The 25,593-nt window shown below is 40.5% G+C and overlaps 1 protein-coding gene across 1 annotated transcript in view; it reads right to left on the reverse strand.

Moving 5' to 3' along the window:
- The window catches only part of LOC124722752 (annexin A5-like), a 280,617-nt gene that overhangs the window by 25,354 nt on the left and 229,670 nt on the right, over positions 1–25,593 (reverse strand). The window contains exon 6 of the mRNA XM_047247892.1: positions 13,968–14,163. Coding sequence (XP_047103848.1) covers positions 13,968–14,163 — 196 coding nt within the window. The remainder of the gene's footprint in view (positions 1–13,967; positions 14,164–25,593) is intronic.

Below are 25,593 nucleotides of genomic sequence, written 5' to 3' on the forward strand. Positions count from 1 at the left end.
TGTGCCGATCTCTTGTCTGTTCGAAACTAGACTATGGGTGTTTTGTTTATGCACCTGCATATCTGTCCCTCTTACACTGTCTCAATACTATCCACCATTGTGGCATCAATTTGGCCAATGGTGCCTTTTACTCTATCCTGGTTGAGAGTCTGTATGCAGAAGTTGCTGAACTACTGCTGTCCTACCACTGTGACTTTGTCAGCAGATATGCATGCCGTTTGTCTGCCATGAATGGCTACCCATCCTGTGTGTCCTCCTCCAATATCTCCTTTGATCACCAGTATGGGGTGTGTCCATCTTCTCTGTTACCTCCTGGAGTTGCTCTGGCAACTTAACTTCACGCTCCCTGCAACATTCCTGGTGGGTGTGAACCCTTCATCACCTTGGCTTTATGCAGCGGCCTGTGTTCACCTTGGCCTTCATTCACTTGTGAAGGATACTGCTCCAGCTTTGCTCTATCGCCTTCAGTTTCATGACCTTAGCGCGGAACTTTGAGAAAGTACCTTTGTATACGTTGATGGCTCTTGGACTGACCATGGTGTCAGGTGTGCCTTCATCAATGGAACCGATGTTTCCTGGTATTGGCTTCCAGAACACTGCTCACTATTTACAGTAGTGCTCTTTGCCCTGTATCAGGCTACGCAGTAGATCCGGCGACACAGGCCCTTCAAAGCCTCTGTGTGCTGTACACCATCCCTTAGTGCAATGGGCCCAGGAAAGCTGTCACTTGCTCAATCTTTATGGAGCCACTGTGATGTTCACGTGGGTTTGTGGTTACGTCAGTCTGACAGGATACGAGACCTCTGACACTGCTACCAAGGCTGCAGTCCTCGTACTTCAGCCTGCTAGGTCTTACATTCCCTCCAGTAATCTCTGTGCTGCTGTCTGTCAGCAAGTAGTGTCACTTTGGCATCATGTCTGGTCCTCCCTTCATGGGAACAAACTCCAGGTTATTAAGCCTCTCCCAATGGTTTGGATGACCCCTCGGCTCTCTTGCTGTGAGGAGATCATTTTAGCTAGGTTGCCTTTCAGGCACAGTCTTTTTAGCCATTGCCATTTGTTAAGTGGTGCTCCCCATCACTTTGTGCTCGTTGGGCTCAGCTTTTGATGGTTCACCATTTCCTGATTGAATACCCTCTTTTTAACCACTTACATTCTTGTTTGTGTTTGTCGTTTGAGTTGCCAGCTGTTTTAGCGAACAATGCACACGGGCTGTCAATCGCATTTTACTTTTTATCCATCGTAGTAATATGGTGAAGGCCATTTAATTTTTACTTCAGGACGTCCGTTTCTGTATAGTGTATTTTATAGATCTTTCTTTGTGTCCCTGTTTTTAGCTGTCTTCTCTTCTGTCGATTGGGATTAATGTGTAGTCATACTTCAGACAGACTTGCTGCCCAGTACTTACACTGAGGAGGCAAAACATTAAGTCCTGAAGACACAAATCTATAAATGTGCACACACAATCCTAGGTTTTGGAACTAATAGTTCCTCCTTCAGGGAGGGAGGACAGGAGTAACTTGGGGAAGGTAAAGAGAAAGGGCAGACCACTCTGGATAAGAGGGACCTATCTGTTGTGAGGGCAAAGGGAGAGGTGTTGGAGGAGGAGGTCAAAGTCAAAGATGGTAAACTTGTAAGCAGTGCACCAGTTCCAAGGTTACAGTAGAGTGAAGGAGGAAAACAGGAATCAACAGAATGGTGGTGGGAACTAGCAAAGATGTCATCATGCAAGTGAAAGTGACACGCAACTAATTGGGTTAGTTAATTTATTCCATACACAGGCAATGGGAATTTCTTTTCCTGCTTGCAGGAGGGGTTCCTGTCCTGTAATTTAAGTGATAGTGATCATATCTTGCAGGGAATAAGCTACCCCCCCCCCCCCCCCCCCAGCACCACTACCATTAAATGTAGTGATAAGATAAATTTGTCCTGACTCTTCCTTAGTACAAGTTAAGGGTGGGCAACCACCACAGTTGGCAAAATTTGGCCAATTAGTGCTGAAGGTAGTGGAGGGTTCAGAACCACAGCTGCCACTTATTTGGGTGTGTAATTTATCCCTCTGTCAAAAGGCCAAAATTGGTGCCATTTGTACCAGCCTGAGGCTTTGGATGTAGCTTTTGCACCCTTATTCCCAGTGTTACTGTCTACACAAATGAATTCACTATCAATGCCACACTACATGATATGTTAGGAGAAATGGGGGAGACTAGTGGGTACTAGCTGCTCTGACAATTTATAATTAATATATTTAATTGGCTGATTAATTTTGATATTTAAGGTACAGCTTTTTGGAGAGATGACAGCAGCTGCTGTTTCACATCTGCTTTAGAATTGAAGTGGTACAAGTCCAGAAACAAAGAGGACAGTGTGAGAAGTAAAGATGGATTGGATGAAGAGAAATAAATAGTGCATTTAAAAGGCTATAAAGAAAGTGAGATGACATTGGCATGGTAAAGATTTATTGATGACATTTTTATGTTCTGAACTCATGAAGAATAACTCCCCCACTTTGGGCAACAGTTAAACTCCTTTTCCCTACTAAAATTCTCCTGTGTCCTTGCCAAAAATAAACCTGTGTTTCTTGACATTGACCTCATACTCACTGAAGTCCACATTGAAATCTCAGTCTGTATAACATTGAACAATAAGCAACAATACCTACACTTTGACAGCTGCTACCCCTTCTACATAAAATGCTCCCTTCCGTACAGTCTAGGTGTCCTCTACAAGCACACGGGCTCTACTATTGACTAACTCAACACCTACACCAACCACCTGTCCCCAGCTTTTCATTCCCTCAACTACCCCAAAGATCTTATGCGCAAACAAATTTTCTGGCTTGTGTCCTTCTCTCTCACTCTGACTAATACAGTTCCCACTTCAAAAAGCTCTGAAGTTTCCCCCTTGTTACCCAGTACTACCCGGGCCTTCAAGGTCTCAAATGTTATTCTGTCAAGGCTATGACTTTATCAAGTCTCTCTTCCCCACACCATGCACTGTTGTCTTCAGCCATCCAAATGCACTACAATATCCTACTCGTACCATATGACTTTCCCAAATTGTTATCTTTGTCTCATCATTATCTTTTTTACTTTTACTTTTTCATCTTCATGCTCCTCCTTCCCATCTTTCTCATCTAATAATCCACCTAGTTCTTAACTGTAGCACTGATTTTCTTTCCCCCAATACATCTTTAAACTGGTGTGGTACACTGCTTACCAATGTACCACCTTTGGCATTTCTCTCGCCACACTCCTCATGACTGGTGGGTCTCTCTCATACTGGGAGTGGCCTGCCCTTGCTTGTTAACATTTACCAACCTACCCCTCTTTCATTCCCGAAGAAGGAACTATTAGTTCCAAAAGCTAGGTAGTGTGTGTACTTTCATAAGTGTCATTCTACAGAACTTAATGTTCCCCCACTGAAAGGTAAGTACTGGCGAAACATTCTATCTAAAAACAGGGAAATCTAAGTTCTGAATACTTTAATTTCTTTGAACTTACATGTTGGATTTTGGAGAATAAAACATGGTCGAATTCATCTCTTTGATTTCTATGATACTAGCAGCAGAAATTATTATAATTTCTTTTGTTACAGTTAAATTGTAGCTGATAATTCTTTAATTAATATAAACTGCTTGCCAAAAACAGTGAAGTGCCCAGAAAGGTAAGAGGAAATGAAATGAAACGAAACAAAACTTCACAGGTTGAGAGGGCATGTGATGTTACTGCACTGATTACAAAATTGAGCAAAATTGACAAAGAAATTGGCAATATGAGCCCACTTGTCAGTATGACTTGAACCTACCCCAGCCTGGATGCATGCACTGATTAATTTGGGAAAGGTATCATAAAGCCTCTGTACCCGTTCAATCAAGGACAGGTCTGGTGATCTTGCTGGCCATAGAGTACCACATTATCATGCAGACAGTTCATAGAGGCACGTACCATGTGTGGATGAGCATTGATCTTTTGAAAAATAACGCCGTGATACTGTCAGACAAGAGGCAACACCTGAGGATGCAGGATATACATGACGTACCATTGCCATGCAATGGTACCAAGAATAATACCACTGTTCCTTTCCCCAGGTCATCACCATAGTCACTGGAAACAGTCAACTGAAGTAATGCAGAACAACTGATCTCTGAACACAATGCAATGCCATTCCTTAACAGTCCATGTTTCCCAGTCAGGGCATCACACCACCTGTTTCTGTTGTGGTGTTAAAGGCAGCCCATGCACGAGGTGGTAATTCCCTACCCATATACAGCTAGTCTCAAACCAATGGTGTAGGATGACAGAATGTTGCAGGGAGTCAATTACTTGTTCTAAGATGACAAGCACAGATGTGAAGGGGTTATGATTTGCTCGATGCAGAATACAGTGATCATCTCTTGTGGTGGTCAGACTTGGTCAATCAGAAACTTGACGATGAGTATGCCTGCTTTCATGTGCCCATGCAGACTGATATCAGGCCACTGTTACAACCGAATGCTCGATGAATGTGAATATTGCACAATTCACCCAGCCAACCAAATGGAGACCCACAAAGAGAGACTATTCAAATTATGTCAGATGCTGATAAAACACTCTCACACAAGTATGAGGAATCTTGCTGACTTGACATTGCACACTCATCTGACACTGTTCATACCTCTTATGTACTCTACCAGGCTTGGTAACAACACTAAACATGAACAACACTTATGCAATCTGGTGGCCATTCTGTCTGTGCAGAGAATTGCAGCTCTAATCATTTCCATACCCAGTAATGGTTTGCGAAGTTACAGTGATATTAGACCATGTCTTCTGAGTGCTTCACTTATTTTGTCGGGCACTGTAGACATGGCAAGAGCCTGCATGTCATCTAGTGAGGATTTTCTAATAATTGATCAGGGTGAAAACCGATGTACAGCTTAGCTGTTCACCTCAAATAGTTCCAAATAGTTTTTAGATATTAAACAGCTTTGGAAATATTTGAGGTGAACAGCTTAGCTGAATCACCCTGTATTGTGTGAATAGCATCATGTGTCATTTTTACCTTCTAATTTTTTTTTTCCCCATGACTTCACTTCAGAGCTTGGTGAGAGAATTCTATCACTGACAGCAAAATACACTGAGAAATAAAAATTGGTATGCAACTGTGATGGAAATGCTGCTGGGTTATTTCTGAATTCAAGCTTGCTTGATGCTGATCATCTTAGGGAGCTCAGCCTTCATTCGCTGGGACTGGTTAGGGGAATCAGAGTTTTCTGAGCTGAGAAATGCTGAGCACCACCAGTCTTCTGTAACCATATGCTCTGGGGATGCTTTTTAAGTGACAACCATTCAATGTGTCAGTTGAATGTTGTGTGTCACAGGGAGCAGGGATCTCTGCTTAACACTTTGAGTGCCATGCCTTTAATATTACGTTGTCTTCAATGTTGGAAAGAATTTTGTGCCTGAAATATTACTGGCACATCATCTTAGTGAGGGCTGCATGTCCATAACATTACGGGTGTGACAGTCATCAGTAAGATGATGTGCCTCTAATATTACGTGCATGGCATTCTTTCCAACATTGAAGAAAACGTAATATTACAGGCATGGCACTCAAACTCTTAACCACACATATTGTGAGAATGGCGCAAACCAGTATTATAACAACTCTACCTCAAGGTGTGCAACATGCCAATGGGGTAAGTGGGTGTTGAAATGAAACCTCTTCTGAACCTGCTGTGTGCCTTTGGTATAAGGCTTATCCAGGAAATTTTCTCTGTCTACTCATGGTAAATCTATGAAGCCTACATGCAATTCAGTAAATCCCAGTGAGTTTGATGGTCTGTAGAATGGTATTAACACCCAAACCCCTGAGAGACTTTGTTGGCTGTTCCACTTGAGATATCTGTCAATAATAGAGGAAGTGCTAATAATAATCCACCACCACCACCACCACCACCACCACCACCACCACCGCTGCCACCACAAGTATGATCCACCTCACCACTGACTTATCCATCACAAAGTTCTCATGTCATCTTAGAACACATTGTGTGCTTGGTGGAATGATGAGTGCATTTTGGCCATTTGGGTCCAGCATGTGGCTCTGCAACAGTTTCAATACTGACCAATAGCAGAAAAAACCTTGCCACTTTTTGGATAGCAAGGGTTAATGCTTGTTAATAATAAAGCAGAGCAGGAAAAGGTCATGGCAAGTGTTCTTGGATTCTATCAACTGCTCCATTTGCTCTAGATAAATACAGAAAATCATCAGGAGAATTTCTGGTAAATTCAGTCAAGGTCACATATAACAATGTTGCTCAAGCAGGGGGTTCTGTAGACAACCTCTGGAGACATCACCCACATGATGGCAAAACATTTTCTTTTGACAATTGCCATCGCCAGCCAGGTTCCAGGATTTTCCTGCTACTGTGTGACAATGGAGAGGGGTGGAATGGACTTCTGATCCAACAACTCTGAGTCATGTAAGTGCTCCTTTTCCATGTGGGAACTGAATTTGGCACTGTCTGATACTTATGATACTGCACTTGATTACAATAGAATACTTTACAGCATGCTGTGACACTTGAAAATAAAATCAAAACAACTCCCCCTAGAATGCTTTAATCCAGTATAGCAAAACAGGGAAAGTTCCCAACTCTGGGAGGAAGACAGTTTTGATACCTTTCCCCTTCGCTGTAACAAACTGTGTGGGAAAGTCACTGGAGTGAATACTTAAAGCAGATGGTATAGACATTAGACCAGACATCTACTTAGCTGCTTTCAGTGCAGGTTCAGGTGGTGTCAATCCACAGTAGACAACCTAAAATGTGTGCGATGCTACTGGGAGGCAAAATACTGTTAAAAAAAGGGGGGGGGGTGAGCAAGAAAGACAGAAGAAAAAAAAGTAAATTCAGGTTTGTTAGTTGGTATATTGATGACAACTCAAATTGGGAAAACCATATAGAAGACTTGCTGAAATGTTCAGTTTCAGCTACGTTTGTCATAAGAAAAAATTCTAACTTTGGGGAGTAAAATTAACCAAGTTAACATATTTTGCACCATCTCATCTACTGATGTCGCATGGGTAATGTTCTGGGCTAACTTCTCACTTAGTGATCAGCACACTGGGCTAGCATTTGGGAAGACGATGGTCTAGCCATCCATATTTAGGTCTTCTGTGACTTCCTTAAATTGCTTTAGGCATATGTTGAGATGGTTCATATCAAATGGCATAGCCGATTTCGTTCTTCATCCTTGTTGATGCTAGCTTGTGCCCCGGCTCTAACGACCTCACTTTTGATGGGCTGTTGCACTGTAATTGTCCTTCCTTTAACTTCTCACTTGGACAAAAAGGGTTCATTGCACAAAAGAAAGTAGCTTCACTCACATACATCTTGCAGGCATCTACTGAAGCAATTTGAGATATTAATCATTGCCTCACTGTATGTTTATTGACTGATGAAATTTGTTCTGAACAATCCATTGTTGTTTGAAGGTAATAGAGATAGTATTAACAAATATAATATGGGAAGGGAAAATGATCTATATTGCCCTGTAGTGACTGTAACTTTGGTACTAAAAGGAGTGAATAATGACACAGGTATAAAACTCTTCAATGATTTACCCATGGAAATGAACATCTTCACGAGTTCTGCTGATATTCCACATCATAGTGCTTATTGTAAATGTGATATCTGGTACTTGGAACTAACTTACTATGTAACTTGACAAATGTGGTAACAAAATAGATTATAATGGCACTTTTGAGGTATGTTTGGACAGTAAGTACTCAGAAAGAAAGCTGTTTATATATGAAATGTTGGTGTCAAGAGGGCTAACATAAATAGTGACAAGAAATGTTTCTGAGGAAAGATTGTAAAATAATACACTGTGTGATCAAGAGTATCTGGACACCTGGCTGAAAATGACTTAAAAGTTCATGGTGACCTCCATCGGTAATGCTGGAATTCAATACAATGTTGACTCACCCTTACCCTTGATGACAGCTTCCACTCTCTCAGGCATACATTCAATCAGATGCTGGAAGGTTTCTTGGGGAATGGCTGCCCATTATTCACAGAGTGCTGCACTGAGGAGAGGTATCGATGTTGGTCGGTGAGGCCTGGCATGAAGTCGGCATTCAAAAACATCCCAAAGGTGTTATATAGGATTCAGGTCAGGACTCCTTGCAGACCAGTCCATTAGAGGGATGTAATTGTCGTGTAACCACTCCGCCACAGGCCGTGCATTATGAACAGGTGTTCGATCATGTTGAAAGATGCAATCACCATCCCTGAATTGCTCTTCAACAGTGGGAAGCAAGAAGATGCTTAAAACATCAATGTAAGCCTGTGCTGTGATAGTGCCATGCAAAACAATGAGGGGTGCAAGCCCCCCTCCATGGAAAACATGACCACACCACACCACACCACACCACACCACACCACACCACACCACACCATAATACCACCGCCTCCGAATTTTACTGTTGGCGCTACACACGATGGCAGGTAACGTTCACTGGGCATTCGCCATACCCACACTCTGCCATCGGATCACCACATTATTTACCATGATTTGTCACTCCACACGAAGTTTTTCCACTGTTCAATTGTCCAGTGTTTATGCTCCTTACACCAAGCAAGGCATTATTTGGCGTTTACCGGCATGATGTGAGGCTTAGGAGCAGCCGCTCGACCATGAAATCCAAGTTTTCTCACCTCCTGCCTAACTGTCATAGTACTTGCAGTGGATCCTGATGCGGTTTGGAATTCCTGTGTGATGGTCTGGATAGATGTCTGCCTATTACACATTACGGCCCTCTTCAACTGTCAATGGCCTCTGTCAATCAAGATACGATGTCGTCCTGTACTTTTTTGTGTTGTACATGTTGCTTCACATTTCCACTTCATTATCACATCGGAAACAGTGGACATGGGGATGGTTAGGAGTGTGGAAATGTTGCATACAGATGTATGATACAAGTGACACCCAATCACCTGACCGCGTTCAAAGTCTGTGAGTTCCGCAGAGAGCCCCTTTCTGCTCTCTCGTGATGTCTAATGACTACTGAGGTCGCTGATATGGAGTACCTGGCATTAGGTGGGACCACAATGCACCTAATATGAAAAACGTATGTTTTTGGGGATGTCCGGATACTTTTGATCACATAGCAATATTCACTGCTGCCCTCCCAGGGGACACCACCTTATAGTCAGCACCTTCACTGCCATGCAGAGGGTTTGCATACTTTGTTGAAGTCGAAAGCTGTGCTGGCAGGGTGACCTAAGCTGGATTGGTCTTGAGTAAGGAGCCAGATGAAGTGTATCCCACGATATAGGGTAAGGAGGGCGCTAGAGGTGTAGTGAAGCCAACTTCCCTAGAGGAGTAAACCTAATACAAATCCTGGTCCTCCAGGTTGGTGTTTGGACATGGGGCTAATAACCCCATAGAAAGTATATTACGGAAATTCAACAGAGGCCTCAGAAACTGGATGGAAGACATGTATCACAACCCCAGCAAAGAAAACGAATAAAGGGTCTGGCAGTAGCATCATGGTATGTGGCGACAATGCTTCAGCCTGGAAAAATGAAAGAAATAGCCAATGAAATTTTAAAATTTCAATATGATGATGTAGGGCTACAGGAAATAAGATGGCAAGGAAATGGGCAGATAGATAAACCAACTACTCATTGGTATATATTGGACCAGAAGAAAGATCAGACCAACTTGGAACAAGATTTATAATAACTTCGGATGTTAGGAAAAGCCTATTAGAATTTGAACCCATAAATGAAAGGATGTGCAGATTCAGATTGAGAGGGAAATTTAGGATTGTATCAATAGTGAATGCACATGGACCAACAGAGGAAAAAGAGGATATAATTAAAGAAAAGGTCTATGAAGACTTGGAAAAAGTATGCTGGGCAGTACCAATATGCATGACCTGATGCTAGTAATAGGAAATTTTGATACAAAAATAGGGACAAATGAACATCCATATGGAGTTTTTGGAAAATGTTCACTACATGAGGAAAACAACAAGAATGGAGACCTACTATGCTAATTCGCAGCAAGAAATAATAAGTTTATTAAAAGTACCTGCTTCCCACAAAAAAGAATCCATCTGGGTACTTCGAAGTCTGGAGTCAATGGAGTAGTCAATCAAATTGATCATATTTTAGTGATTGCACACCACTCCATGTCAGATATGGATGTATGGAGCTTCAGAGGATCAATCTGTGGTTTGGACCAATTTGTGATAAAAATCAGTCTTGAGAGAGAAACTGTCACTAAGGAATGGCAACAGAACAGGAAAGATGATGAAATGGAATACCGACAAACTGAAAATCCCTGATGAAGTGAAAAAAATACTGAATAACACTAAGTAGGAAGTTGAGAAATGAAGAGATTGCAGTGGGAGTAGACAAAAGGTGAAGCAGGATTGGAAAAGCCATTAAAGATGCTGCAGAAGAAATAATAGTCATAAGAAAGAACAGAAGAATTCAGGAATGGTTTGATGAACATTGCAGGTCAGCAGTAGAGGAAAAGAACAGGGCAAGAGCAAAAGTACTACAGAGAGAAAACACAGAAATAATGTGGAACAATATAGAGAATTAAGAAGAGCTAACAGACTGGGCAAGAGAACGAGAAGAGAATGGACTAAGAAGAAATTTCAAGAACTAAAAGAGTTAAAGGGACAGAGTGAAATAAGAAAGTTCTATCATACTGCAGCCAAAATAAAGAACAGATTGCAGCCAAAAATAGTGGCATGTTCAGTAAAGATGGGAAAATGGTAAGGGAGGAAGAACAGATAGTGGGAAGATGGGCAGAGTATTTCAAAGGTACACTAAGCAACAGCGTGGAAGATGAAGAAACAGCTGCACAGGAAGAAAGAGTGGAGCTGAAAGTAGACAATGAAACCAATGAGGCAAGAAAGCCAACACTACAAGAGGACTCCCAGGCTGTGCACAAGTCAAAAAACAATCAAGCCAATGGGGAAGACAGCATAATCCCCGAATTAATAAAAGCAAGTGGTGAGGCTGTTATAAAGGAACTGCAGACATTAATATCAGTTATGTGGGAAACAGAAACTATGCCATGTAATTGGAAAACTGGAATAATAGCCCCCCCCACCTTTTATAAGAAAGGGCGGCAGATCAGCATGTGAAAGCCATTGAGGTGTAACACTCCTAAGCACACATTATAATACCTTCACAAGTATATTAAACAAAAGGATACAGAAGTGCGCAGAAAACATACTAGGCAACTATCAGCTTGGCCGTCGACAAGACAGAGGAACAACTGATTAAATTTTGTGATAAGACAGATGATGGAAAAGTTCTATGAATATGATATAGATCTGCATTTCCTATTCATTGACTTCAGACAAGCCTCTGACAGCATAAACCAGCAAGAACTCTACAGAATACTGGAAGAAGTTGGTATATGTGCTAAACTAATAAGACTAATCAGAATGACGATGACAGAGACAAGAGGAAAAGTAAAGGTCCTTAGCAGAACAAGTGAAAGCTTTGACTTTAATAACAGCATGAAGCTAAGTGATAGTCTCTCCACTTTTCTATTCAATATAGCCCTGCATAGTGTCGTAAATAAAAACAACAAAAGATGCTCCATGTTTATGAAAACTAGCTACATATGTGTATACGCTGATGCCATTGCTGTAGTAGGAAGAAGTATCAGTACACTCCAAGAAACATACCAGGCAATGGGAACAGAAGCCTTAAAAATTGGCCTCATAGTAAATGAAAACGAAACAAAATATATGGTAATGTCACACTCTGATGCCAGAAGAACCCCAAAGACCTAAACATCAATGGGAAATGCTTAAAAGGAGTGTACTCTTTTAACTACCTGGGAATCCTAATAACAAATGATAACAGTATTGGAAAGTCTTTAAGGGAAAGAATACAAGCAGGAAACAGAGCTTACTTTGAAAATATGCAACTTTTCAGAAATAGCTTTGTTACAAGTAAAAGAAAACTGCTAATATATAACTCCCTAGTCCACCCAGTCATCACATTTGGGTCAGAGGTGTGGGTCGTTGACAGAACATGATAAAAATACACTAAGAAACTTTGAGCAGAAAATACTGTGCAAAATCTATGGCCCAATAAGGAAGGAACAAGGCTGGAGAATACACTACAATGCCAAATTACAAGTGTTAATGCAATTAGGGACATAGTAAAATTTGTGAAATCACAGTGAATAGGATGACTAGGACATGCAGAGAGAATGGCAGAGGATAGAATTCCAAAGAAAATGAAAGGTGTGATCGATTCAGTCAGGCAAAAAGGGAGACCTAGAAGAAGATGGATTGATAACGTAATAGCGGATCTCACCATTATGGAGTCCGGAGGTAGAAAAGAGCAGCAAACAACTGAGAAATATGGATGAAGATCGTTGAAGAAGAAGAAGAATATTCACTTCTGTGATACATTTTAAGAGAGACAGTAAAACATAAAGAATAATGAGTTCTTCAACAGCGACTGGGTAGCACTACTGTATGGCGGTAGCAGACAGCAGTGGCCAGGGTAGCACATGAGACGGGGAAGTCAGGCAATGAAGACATAATGAACAGAGATTTCTTGTATTTTACTGTCCCTGTTAGTACATATCTCTGAACCTAGTATCACACTAGACTAATTCGGGACTGATCTATTAAATGGACATGTAACATTTTGCTTTAAAAATAATTTTGTTTGTAATGGGAAACAAATGGACACTTTCTGTTGACACTGGGCATTGCATGAAATATGTGATGGACAGTATTTGTTTGGGCTGACTCCAATTACACATTGCAAGAAGGAAATTTAAAATATCAGTGGAAATACAAGAGAAAATGCTTGTGCAAACTCTTAGGAGAGAGACCCAGAATGTTTTGGAGTTATATGTTGGCTGATGAAAGATGTATGTGTCGCATTGGAAAGTAATGCCTCTGAATTTTTAATGCAGAACTCTTAAAGCGTTTTAAACAAAACAAAAGTTATTAATATTCTACTGCTTTCTTCTTCATGTCTACATATTTGCAGCATTCTACATATTTGCAACTTCTACTGCTAGAGGCACATGGCGATGTGCTATGCAATTTATGAATGGTGGGCTCCATGTGGTTCCCAAGTTGTGGAGTGACCGTAAACCATAAAATTATCAAATATGCAGCAAGCAACCAGTCGCAAAGTCATGTTTTATGTATTCACTTTTGCAAATTGATTTCAACTGATTAACAGCCATCATTGGTGCTTTCAACCAATATGTGCCCCGAGTAGTAATACTGTCTTAAGCAGCAAACAACTTTATGTTTAATGATGATGGCTGTTAATCAGTTGAAATTGATTTGCAAAAGAGAATAAATAAAACATGGTTTTGGGACTGGTTGCTGCATATTCGGTAATTTTGTGCTATGCAATTGTTGGTGTATGAGAAACAGCATGTAGTAATCGTATTTTGAATTAGAAGAGTTCATCCACACACAGAGCATCCTCTCCTTCAGCATAACAATGCCAGACCACACATGAGTGGTGTGACATCTGCAGCACTCTGATGTCTTGGGTTCACTGTCACTGATCATCCTCCATACAGTCCTGACTTGGCACCATCCAGTTTTCATCTGTTTCCAAAACTTAAAGAACACCTTCAAGGACTTCACTTTGACGGTGATGAAGTGGTGCAAACAGAAGTGGGATTGTGGCTCAGATAACAAAATCAAATATTCTGTAGTGACAGTATGAACTCTATGGTCTCCCATTGAGAGAAATGGGTCATTGTAATTATTAGAGACCCATTGCTGATCTATCACACAGCTGCTCATTCTGTGAAGGAAATCTGCTGGTTAAAACACGAGGACACAACAAGAAATATTGCTCTGTTCCATCAATGTATCTGAATATGTTAATATTGCATTTTAAAAGAAATGGTTGTTACAAAACATTTAAAAGTAAGTAAATCAAAAACTTAAATTACCGTATAGCACTAGGGCATGTTGGAAACATTCTGTCACAAACTCATTTTGTATTTTTTCTTGAATGGTCTTCCCAGTTAATCTATGATATGCTTCAAACATTTTTTTAAGGTGACTGTAGCTTCGACTATTAAGGAAGGTGAACAATACTGCTGCATCTGAGGCATACTTAATCCCAACTCCAGCTGCTCTTAGAACCTGCAAACATTTTAATACAAATACTAGTCTGCAAGAGGTAATCCAATTGAAATGTGAAATGTAACATATGTGTCTCTTTTTAAAATTTATGTTTATTGTTTAGTTTAGTCACACAGTAAAAATGTGCAACACAAGCTAACTTATGTTGCCTCCATTTATACTGCTATAGTATTTAAATTAATTTATTTTGTGAATGGTACCTTTGGTGGGTCTGATCTTAAAACAGATTTTTACATTAAAATTTTGTTGAACAGATTAACATCATCAATATATACTAGTAAATGGTAGGCGCAACCAATCCTTTGTAGTGGTACCATGATTGGGATTAGAACATTGTAACTGAAAGACTTAACAGATTTGTGGAAATTTTTCAAGAATAGCTGGTGTGACGTGCTGGCTGTGGAATATTCTCTCATTGTTTGTTGGGTCACACTCTTTTTGTTTGCCACTGGTGCTTCTGTTGGTTGCTGGTGCTTCCACTATCTGCACAGTAGCCAACCTCCTCCTGGTCTTATAGCAAGATGGAGCAGTCTCTTCAAAATGTGCTAATTTATTATTCAAATTGTTTTACCTTTTTTAATCTTTTTTTTTACAAGAACATGGCATTTAATATGTAAACTAGAACTCTGCTGACAAGCTTTCAGAGGTTATTCAGGAATACTTTCTGAATATTTTGATAGAAGGGACTCACAGTCTATGGCGGCTTCTTACAGACAAATAATGAAATTCAAATTTATTTGGTTTGGCACCACAGTCACCATTGTTTCTGTGAAAATATCTCCACAACAGTGAAGGAGCCTGCATTAAGTAAAAAGCAAAACATACAACACAGAATATTGCAACCTTAGATGAAATACATACACTTTTATCACAATGCATTCAGTCTGTTTTGTCTATATAGCACATAAAAACTGCAGAACTGTTCCATTACAGGTATTATTTTAATTATCAACCAGGCTGATCATGGCAGAATGTACATTGACACACAATTGACTGTCTTATATGCTCAAGATTTCCGGGCGTAGTATGCCAAACTTTCATTGTTATTGCCTTGAAGGAATCAAACGCTCATTAACATTTACAACCAAGCAAAACAATATGCAGCTTCAACCATTGTATGGCCAACAAATCAGATAAGTATGAAATCAAATTCTTGATTGTTGCTGATGTAGTGATGTAACAGGTACCTATACCTCTGCAAGGAGAATGCACATCCATAAAATAAATTGAGAGGAGAGTATGTTGCCTTGCACCTCCCAGGGGCATTTCAAAACTAATGGATGTAAGTGATGACACACAACTTATTTACATTTCTTTATCTAGCTAAGAAACTGCAAAAGGATCTAGTGTCAGTAGCGGGAAAAATAAACAAGATGCATCTGAGATTCCTCTAATGGGGAAGAGAGGATACACTGCAGTTTACAACACAACCAGCTGCAATTTTTTGGGCACAGGGACTGCATCTTGACTGTACATTAACAGGGAAAAAGTGAGAATGTTATTTTTCTAAGTGCTGTGCATGATGAACTGCAATGACCAGAGTAGAAAGTCTAGTCGAGAAAGTGTAACTCTCTGTAACAGTTCACAGTACGGGGTTCATATGGCTGACCAAATGACCCATGTACACTACTGGCCATTAAAATTGCCACACCACGAAGATGATGTGCTACAGACGCAAAATTTAACAGACAGGTAGGAGGTGCTGTGATATGCAAATGATTAGCTTTTCAGAGCATTCACACAAGGTTGGCGCCGGTGGCGACACCTACACTGTGCTGACATGAGGAAAGTTTCCAACCGATTTCTCATACACACACAGCAGTTGACCAGCATTGCCTGGTGAAAGGTTGTTGTGATGGCTCGTGTAAGGAGGAGAAATGCGTACCATCGTGTTTCTGCCTTTGATAAAGGTTGGATTGTAGCCTATCGTGATTGCGGTTTATCGTATCGCGACATTTCTGCTTGCGTTGGTCGAGATCCAATGACTGTTAGCAGAATATGGAATCAGTGGGTTCAGGAGGGTAATACGGAATGCCATGCTGGATCCCAACGCTCTCGTATCACTAGCAGTCGAGATGACAGGCATCTTATCCGCATGGCTGTAACGGATTGTGCAGCCACGTCTCGATCCCTGAGTCAACAGATGGGGACATTCACAAGAAGACAACCATCTGCATGAACAGTTTGACAACATTTGCAGCAACATGGACTGTCAGCTCAGAGAGCATGGCTGTGGTTACCCCTGACGCTGCTTCACAGACAGGAGTGCCTGTGATGGAGTATGCAATGATGAACCTGGGTGCACAAATATCAAAACGTCATTTTTTCAGATGAATCCAGGTTCTGTTTACAGCATCATGATGGTCACATCCATGTTTGGCGACATTGCAGTGAACTCACATTGAATGCATGTATTCGTCATTGCCATACTGGCATATCACCCAGCGTGATGGGATGGGGTGCCACTGGTTACATGTCTTGGTCACCTCTTGTTCGCATTGACGGCGCTTTGAACAGTGGATGCTACATTTCAGATGTGTTACGACCTGTGGCTCTACCCATCATTCGATCCCTGCGAAACCCTACATTTGAGCAGGATAATGCACGACCGCATGTTGTAGGTCCTGTACGGGTCTTTCGGGGTACAGAAAATGTTTGACTGTTGCCCTGACCAGCACGTTCTCCAGATTTCTCACCAATTGAAAGTGTCCGGTCAATGGTGGCCGAGCAACTGGCTCGTCACAATACGCCAGTCACTACTCTTGATGAACTGTGGTATTGTGTTGAAGCTGCATAGGCAGCTGTACATGTACACGCCATCCAAGCTCTGTTTGATTCAATGCCCTTGTGTATCAAGGCCTTTATTATGGCCAGAGGTGGTTGTTCTGGGTACTGATTTCTCAGGATCTATGCATCCAAATTGTGTGAAAATGTAATCACATGTCAGTTCTAGTATAATATATTTGTCCAATGAATACCCGTTTATCATCTGTATTTCTTCTTGGTGTAGCAATTTTAATGGCCAGTAGTGTACAACAAGTGGTTCAGTCAATAGGTCAACAATGCATGTTTTCTTCATTATCTTGGACTTGGTGGCAATAAATGAATGAGACGTCTATAGCACAACATCAAACCAACACATGAAAAAGAATTTCGTACCACAATGAATGAAGAAAGGTAAGCTGGTAAAGTGCAAAGAAGAGAACACCAATGAGAACAGCAGGCAGAAGATGAAGTTGCATCACAAAGACAAATGAAAAGAAGGAAAAAATGTCAAACCAGCTTCTGAGAGGCAGCAAAATTGGTGACTGCCGTGAAAAATGCCATTAAGCATCATACAAAAATATGTGGACAAATAAAAATCTCACATGTGGAGTGTTGTTAGTAGTAAAAAGAGACTTTACTGAAAGATGCCAGCAAATCAAATGGTAATATGTATCTCCAAATAAATAATTTATGTAAGATACAAGTTTTTTTTTTGTTCAAATCACAAGAAAGTTGTAGTAAAAAGTGTAATTTATTACAGGATACAATAATGACATTCCTGAGATCTGAAAAAGGGCTGCAGGAAACTAGACAGATTTACAGAATGCAACAAGGAACAATACTAAAATAAGTGTTACTGTGTAGACCAAATTGTAGAGGAGCCCTCAGAAAACCAAGGAAACATTGGTAACAACTTCTCCTGTGGCTACAATGGTGAACTGCCTAGCCTTTGAAAGCAGCAGCAGCAGCAGCAGGAGCAGAAGAAGAAGAAGAAGAAGAACTGTAGTTTACAATAATTTCAAGCATATTTACTGAGCTGAACAATAAATAGTAATTTATAGTTGAATGAACAAATAAAAGAACTACACTATTATGCAGTATTAGAATGAAGTTTACTTCTATAAGATATTCTTGGATTTCATGCTACATCATTTTTGGGTAAAGCCTCAAGCTTTCGATGATAACCACCACTGTCTTCAGCAGGAGCAACTGATGTCATGGCTCCTGCTGCAGTGGCACCATATGAGGTATGTCAATCAATCAGAAGCCATTCACACGCAATATAAGGTGACACCAACAGTAGCCATGAATGTCAGTTGTTTCTGGTGAAGATGATGGTGGTAATTATTGTAAGCTTGATGTTTTATCTGAACTGATGTGCAATATTGCTGACTGACTAAAGGAATAGAATAAAATTCAATAACATTTTTGCAATTTTTATCCAAGAATCAAAATGTCCCATTCTTGTAATTCCAGGAATGTTGCATTCTCTGCTACTCTAGTGCTAACTACTGCACACTCTCATGACCTGTCCTCTAAGTACTGAGCTACCATATGGCTATAATTTTGTAACAAAGCAGAAAAGCATATACAGAAAAAAACCTTCATCCAGAAAATATATAGCAGTTGTACCTAAATGGATTCATTATGTGTGTGGGAGAACCGAAACTAGTAGCAGGAGGAAGTCATCAAGAGAGAGAGATTTCAAATATACTCATGCCCCAGTGCTAAGAACATGCATCCTATACCAAAAGGATGACCTCAGTAAGGAGAGGGCTAAAGTAGTTGTAGACACTTCCCTATAGCCATAAAGAGGAGCCCAGTGCATGTTCCTCACCTGTGAAGAATTTTGAAGCTGCTGTACACACAAACCACACATTAAGCTGAACTATTAACTTAATGTAGAGCAGGCATCTGATGTGGGAACTTGGCTTTATCACACAGCATTGTAAATACTGTACATATGACTAATAAATGTTAGTAACAGGAAGAGATGAAGGGATCATGCATTTGTTCTGTGTGTGAAAGGTAGTTCACGACAGGTCATTGTGGATATAATTAAAGTGCTGTGGCATCTCAGTAAATATTTGATTTAACATATCAAGACAATGCTGTGTCCTGTTAATCTTTCACTAGACTGAAACAAAATATAGTGAACATAAGGGAACATCAATGAAAGAATAATCCAAGTGAGTGAGTGCTATTTGACTCCACTATCCAACTCGGCAGTTACAAACTGAAATTTTTCATCCCAACTCAATATAACCAATCCCATGAGCCACAATGTATAAGGGGCAGCCAATGAAAATGAGATAGGTGGAAAAAAGTAAGTAAACTTTATTTCAAGAGTAATCCTCATATAACTGTTGATACATTTATCACACTGTGAAACAATGCGGTCAATGCCTTCACAGAAAAATGTATACAGTTGCCTACATACCAAGGTTGTACCTAGGTATGCATCTCTTCATCTGAAGCTAATTGACAGCCATGAGTGTCTTTCTTCAGGGCTTCAAAAATGTTGATGTTGCAAGGAGAGTGTGGCCCTATATGGAGTATGCGGAAGGGCTTCCCAGCAAAACTTCTACGGCATAATTGGAACGACCTCAGCATTATGTGGGCATGCATTATCCTGCAACAGAATGACTGTTGCTAAGGTTGTTTCAACTACAATGCAGAAGTTTTCCTGGGAAGTCCTGCCACAACCTCCACACTGTCCCAGTCTCTCACTGTGTGATTTGTGGATGTGCATTGCCCTGCAACAGAATGAATGTTACCAAGTTTGCTTCAGCTACAATGCAGAAGTTTTTCTGAGAAGCCCTTCCACATCCTCCACACTGTCCTTATCTCTCACCATGTGATTTCCTTATTTTTGAAGCCCTGAAGAAAGACATTTGTGGCTGTCAGCTTGCTTCAGATGGAGAGGTGCACTCCTGGGTGCAGGCAACCACACACACTTTTCCATGAAGGTTTTGACTGTCTTGTCTCTCAGTGGGATAGATGTATTAACAGTAATGTGATTACTTCTGAAGCAGTAACTAGTGTACTTATTTTTTCCATTTGCCTTGTTTCCATTTGAATGACTCTTATAGTTCCCAACTAGCATCTGGATTTGCTACTTATTTGGACCTACAATATTTAGATGTGTTTTGGAGCCCCTCAGAACCAGATAGAAAGCCAATGGGCACTCAGTATGTTTGGCAGGGGGGCCTCATATGAGATTTAGAGGAGGCCCTTCCTGCAGCTGCTGTGTGTGCAGGGTGCAGTTGTTTGCAAGTTGAGGCTCATGTTGGCACTAACAATGCCTGTTGCTTGGTTTCTGAAGCTATTCTCAGTTCATAAGGAGGCTGGCAGAAGTGGTGAAGGTTGCTGGTCTTGTGTGCAGGGTACAAGCAGAGCTCACAATTTGCAGCATCATTTCCATAGTCGATAGGGTTCCTTTGGTTTGGAGCTGAGCTGAGGGTCCCAGCCAGAGGCTTCATCAACTCTGTGATGGTCTTGGGGCAGATTTCTGGAAATGTATTATCAAATGGGGATGCCCCTTGATAGGTCAGTACTGCACTACACAAAGGAAGAAGCTACTCAGGCAGCAGAGAACTTGTGGAGTGCACACGCACTTTTTTCATGTTAGGCAGTAGTTTGAAGTACTCTGATTAACACTCGCCAGATGACCTGCAGATAAAGAAATCAGACTGCGTTCAGAGTAAAGGTACTGTCAAAATTTTATCAGTAAAGTGTCAAAAATTTCATAACAAAGTTTCAGAATTTACTACCCTCCAGGAAATCAATTGTGCTCAAATTATTCTCAGGACCTAGAGCAGGCTGAAGCCTGAACTAGAAAGCTCTCAGATATTTAGCAATTAATGGAATATATATTGAAAAGCCAGATTAGAAGCCATAGGAGGGGGAGCGTTCCTTGCAGTTGACAAAAATATTGTCTCTGTTGCTGTCCCTAGACGTCCCAGTCTATACTCAATAGGTTAAAGTCACCTCCAACTTATACTGCATGGTCTGGATATGTCAGTGCTAATGACCATCTTTGAATGACTCGAAACCTGTCATAACAGAATCAGGTGGCCAGTTAAAACATCCTACAACTAACTTGATTTGACAAAGACCTGTTATATGTGACAAGATAACTTCAACGTGACAGTGAAGTGATCTGGTCACATATAACAAGAATTAACTTAATTTCACATAGACCATAGATTTGTGACCATGATGTCATCATAGCAACTATTTTTACCAAAGTTAATAAATAAATCAAGAAGAGGGTGCACAAGTAATGACAGGGAAAAAGTTAGTAGACATTTGTGTGTCTGTTATAAGATTGATGCACAAATCATATAACAACTAATTCCATCACACCTTAGCAAAAGATCTTGCTGAGAACCTGAGAAAATATTGGTCCTATGTAAAATAGTTAAGCAGCTCTGAGGTTTCTATCCAGTTACTCATTGAACACACTGTTGTGACAATTGAAGATAGCCAAAGGAAAACCAAAGTTTTAAATTACATGTTTAACAAATTGTTAATGGAGGAGAATCATACTGTTGTTTGACACTCACACAGACTGACATAGTAATAGGCATCCCTGGCAAAGAGAAGCAACTGAAAGTGTTGAAAACAAATAAGTCATCTGGTCCAGGTGAAAGCCCAATTCAGTCTTACAGAGTACTCTAGGCTATTGGCAAGCACAAAGTCCCAATTGACTGGAAAAAAGCTCAGGTGTCTCCTCTATAAAAATGGACCCAAAAAATTACAGACCAATATCTTTAAAATTGGTTTGCTGCAGAATTATAACTGACCGCTGTTACCCGGCGGTGTTCGTCGCAATACATTTCTGTGCCACAAGTGTTTATATGTTCCATGTGCCACTGTACATCGAGGAAATACACCAAAGTAGCCACTGGAAGTGGCCGAGTCCCTGCTGCAGCTCAATTCCACAAGGAAAGTAGTTACCAAATAGAAAAGAGAAATGTTCTGGCTGCTCCCTTTCTTATAAAAATGGACAAGTGCGAAGACGATTCACACTCTGGGGATTCCATATGAACTTAATTATGTATATAGATAATAATAATACATTCGCGTGGATCACTGGTGTGGTATAAGTCTTTCTATTGAACGTCACTTTTGCGATCTGCGTGCCCCTGAACTAAATCAGTTACCTAAAAGAGATAGGGGGACCTACAGTAACGTGGAATCCGAAACACTTGTTTCTGACGACTCCTCGCGTTGCAAAAAATTACAGACCAATATCTTTAAAATTGGTTTGCTGCAGAATTCTCATAAAAGCAACTGAAAGTGTTGAAAACAAATAAGTCATCTGGTCCAGGTGAAAGCCCAATTCAGTCTTACAGAGTACTCTAGGCTATTGGCAAGCACAAAGTCCCAATTGACTGGAAAAAAGCTCAGGTGTCTCCTCTATAAAAATGGACCCAAAAAATTACAGACCAATATCTTTAAAATTGGTTTGCTGCAGAATTCTCATAAATTTCCTTGAGACAGAAAAGTGTCTGCCCATGAATCAGCACAGTTTTAGAAAGCACTGCCCTTTTCTCACTTGATACCCTGCAAACTGTGGATGGACAACAACAGCCAGATTCCCAGATTCCCTTGCAGATTGTTAATGAAAGTATGAGCAAAGGAAAAGGTTCCCAGATATACGAGAAGTTTGAAGACTTCTTAACACTTTGGAGACCAGCCACTTACAAGAATATTGGGCCTATGAAGCTGGACATTTATGCAGCTATTTAAAGCATTACTGGTACACATGTGCTTGATGTATCTTCCAGAGTAATATATACTAAAAAATGGCCAAGCTACAATATTTATTTTTTGTATTTTGTTTTAGTTCTTTGAGAGATTAAAAATTTTAAAATAATTTTGACAGAAAAAAGTTCAAGGTGAGTTACTGAGCAATTTCTTCCTCTTCCATATTGGCTCAGCAATTCATGATGGCAGCTGTTACATTTGCCAATATTTCTTTCACAATAATTCTAGAAATTGACAATGGTAGCAGCACCAGTCAAGGGGCAGGTTGCGAGATGCCTGTACATTGTTCTTATATGAAATGAATCCAGTTTTTGAGTGATATTTAGCTTGCAAATTGAGAAAATCACAGTCCAACCCAAACTTGGGCATAGTCTTTTAACATAAACTTGTGGCTCAAGCTATGCTCGGGCTTGGTTTCCAAAGTGTTTAGTAAAAGAGCTCAGTACATCATCCTAACTGGTAAGTCTTTATCAGAGACACACATACTGTGCTAAACTACTCAACTGTAGCCAAGATGACTCTGTTACTACTCAGTTGTAGCCAAGATGGCTTTGTTACTTCAGAGAGGTGGACTTGTTCACATCAGATAGTCTTCCTCGAGCAGGCATGCGGCATACTTTGTACACATGTAGTCAAAAGCTGTCATTATGCTACCAAGGGAAACATGTATGAGTTAATCACAGTTTAATTTTAGTTTATTTTAACAACAATATGAGAAACTTATATTACAACACTAATTTGCTATTTGATTAAATAAATAAGAATCTTTCATATCATTCTATTGCTGCAGCTGACATATCAATCTATTCCAACACTTTTTTAAGCACATGCTGAACAAAAACACACTTTCATTGCAATATAAAAGGAAAAAGGCTTTATATATTGAAGTATCAGTTATCACAAAGTTCCTTTCATCTACAGAGTTAATTGTCTCGTGAATTTTCAGGAAATACTTTACACTTCTCACATGTATGCACTGTTTTTGTGTGTCCTTTGCAAACAAAGCTATGGCATGAGTTACACCTTATGGTAGTAGATGTGTTACTTGCTCATCCACATGTCACACACTGACCTCTTTTTCTTGGTGGCAGGCTCCTCAGTTCATTCAACACATTGTGTATTTCATGAGGAAAGTTGCAATGTCAGCAGGAAGTGAAGGAATATTAGCTCTTTCCACTAGTTGCGGCTTCATAAGAGACAGTGCTAAATCTTTCAAGGAAATTATTCTCTTCTTTTTGGATTTGCCTCATTTGCACAAAAAATTATTTGAGCATTGATTCCTGCTATACCCATTAGAGCATAGAATACAACCAATGGCCATCTTCTTGTCACCCGTGTGATGGAATACGCACCTCGCAGTTGATCAACTGTGTCGACTCCTCCCTTTCTTATATTGTAATTCAAAACTATCTCTGGTTTACCTGTAACTTCGTCAATGGTTCCATTATATAGTTTAAATTAATATTGCCACAGAAGAAGCTGAGTAGCTCTGTGGTGTAGTAGTTATGATACTAAACTGTTGCATGGAGAGTCGTGAGCTCAAAACTCACCTGGACTGTACAATTTTAATTTATATACTTGGTTCATGCAAGTGCTGAATAAACCTTCATTAAGTGAAGTTAGTGTTCGTCATTCACCTAATTACACCTTCTTCTACATGACATTATTCTGGTGGAGACACTGGGTATTGAAACTTGTGAACTTGTGATAGCACACATTATCAATGACACAGTGGCTCCCATCAGGCCACAACAGATCACTAGAAACCCGAGTTCGAGCCATATTCAACAGATCGCAATCTATCAGAGACAGAAGAAGAAGAGGACATTACGATGACAGCAACTGTGTGCCACCACATGAGCCATCCTTCCGGGGTTTCTGGTGACGATGGCCAAGATCCAAACAAGTGGCTGAAGGTATATGAGCATATAGCCAAATTTAACAAATGAGATGACACCGTGTGTTTGGCTAACGTATTTTTCTACTTGGAGGGCACTGCCAAGCAATGGTTTGAGAACAATGAGGAGAAGTTCACAAACTGTGAAGTATTCTAAGTGGAACTGCACAAGTATTTCAACAACACACAACGACAGAAGTGCAAGGCTGAAGATAAATTAAAGTGCAGGGCACGGCGTCCAGGAGAAACTAAAGCATCCTACATTCAAGACGTCTTGGAGCTGTGTAAAATAGTAGATCCTAGAATGAAGGAGGAAGATAAGGTTGCACATCTCATGCAGGGTGTTGCTACTCCTGAAGGAGGTTTCGAAAGCAGGCAACTTCATAAAATGGTGCCAGTATATCGAGACAAGGCATCAGAAAAGAATTACCTGCAAGAAGTTTGAACAGCTTCCAAATGTCTTATCAATGTCTATGATGAAAGAAGCAACTGATTTCACAAGTGTTATTTGTCACATAGTGAGAGAGGAAGTTCAGAAGGCACTTGGATTGCACGGTAAGCAAAAAACCAAGACGCTTCAAGAGGTCATGAGGGGGAAAGTGGAACAGACATTGAACCCAATCTCTTGTCCTTCATTTCCCTTTAAAACGGTGAAAAATTTGATACCCAGACAGAGTTACATTCCTACAATGCCACATGAGGAACCTGTTTGGGCACCAAGGAAGACTGACCTCTGGAGGACCCAGGATAACCAACCAGTATGTTTCCACTGTGGACAACTGTGATATGTGGTGCGCTATTGTCGAGAAAGGCAGTGGATATTTGATGATGCCCGCATCAGAAGACAGCCAACTCCAGGATGACGAAGATAAACAAGAAGATGTGGGGGCAGGATGACGTGGGTCACCATCGCCGCAATCTAGCCACTGGAGAGGACACTCCCCAACATGCTGATCAAGGTCTCCATCGCTGTTTAGAAGCTCCAGCCGATC

The sequence above is a fragment of the Schistocerca piceifrons genome, chromosome X (assembly GCF_021461385.2).
Source record: "Schistocerca piceifrons isolate TAMUIC-IGC-003096 chromosome X, iqSchPice1.1, whole genome shotgun sequence".
NCBI lineage: Eukaryota > Metazoa > Arthropoda > Insecta > Orthoptera > Acrididae > Schistocerca > Schistocerca piceifrons.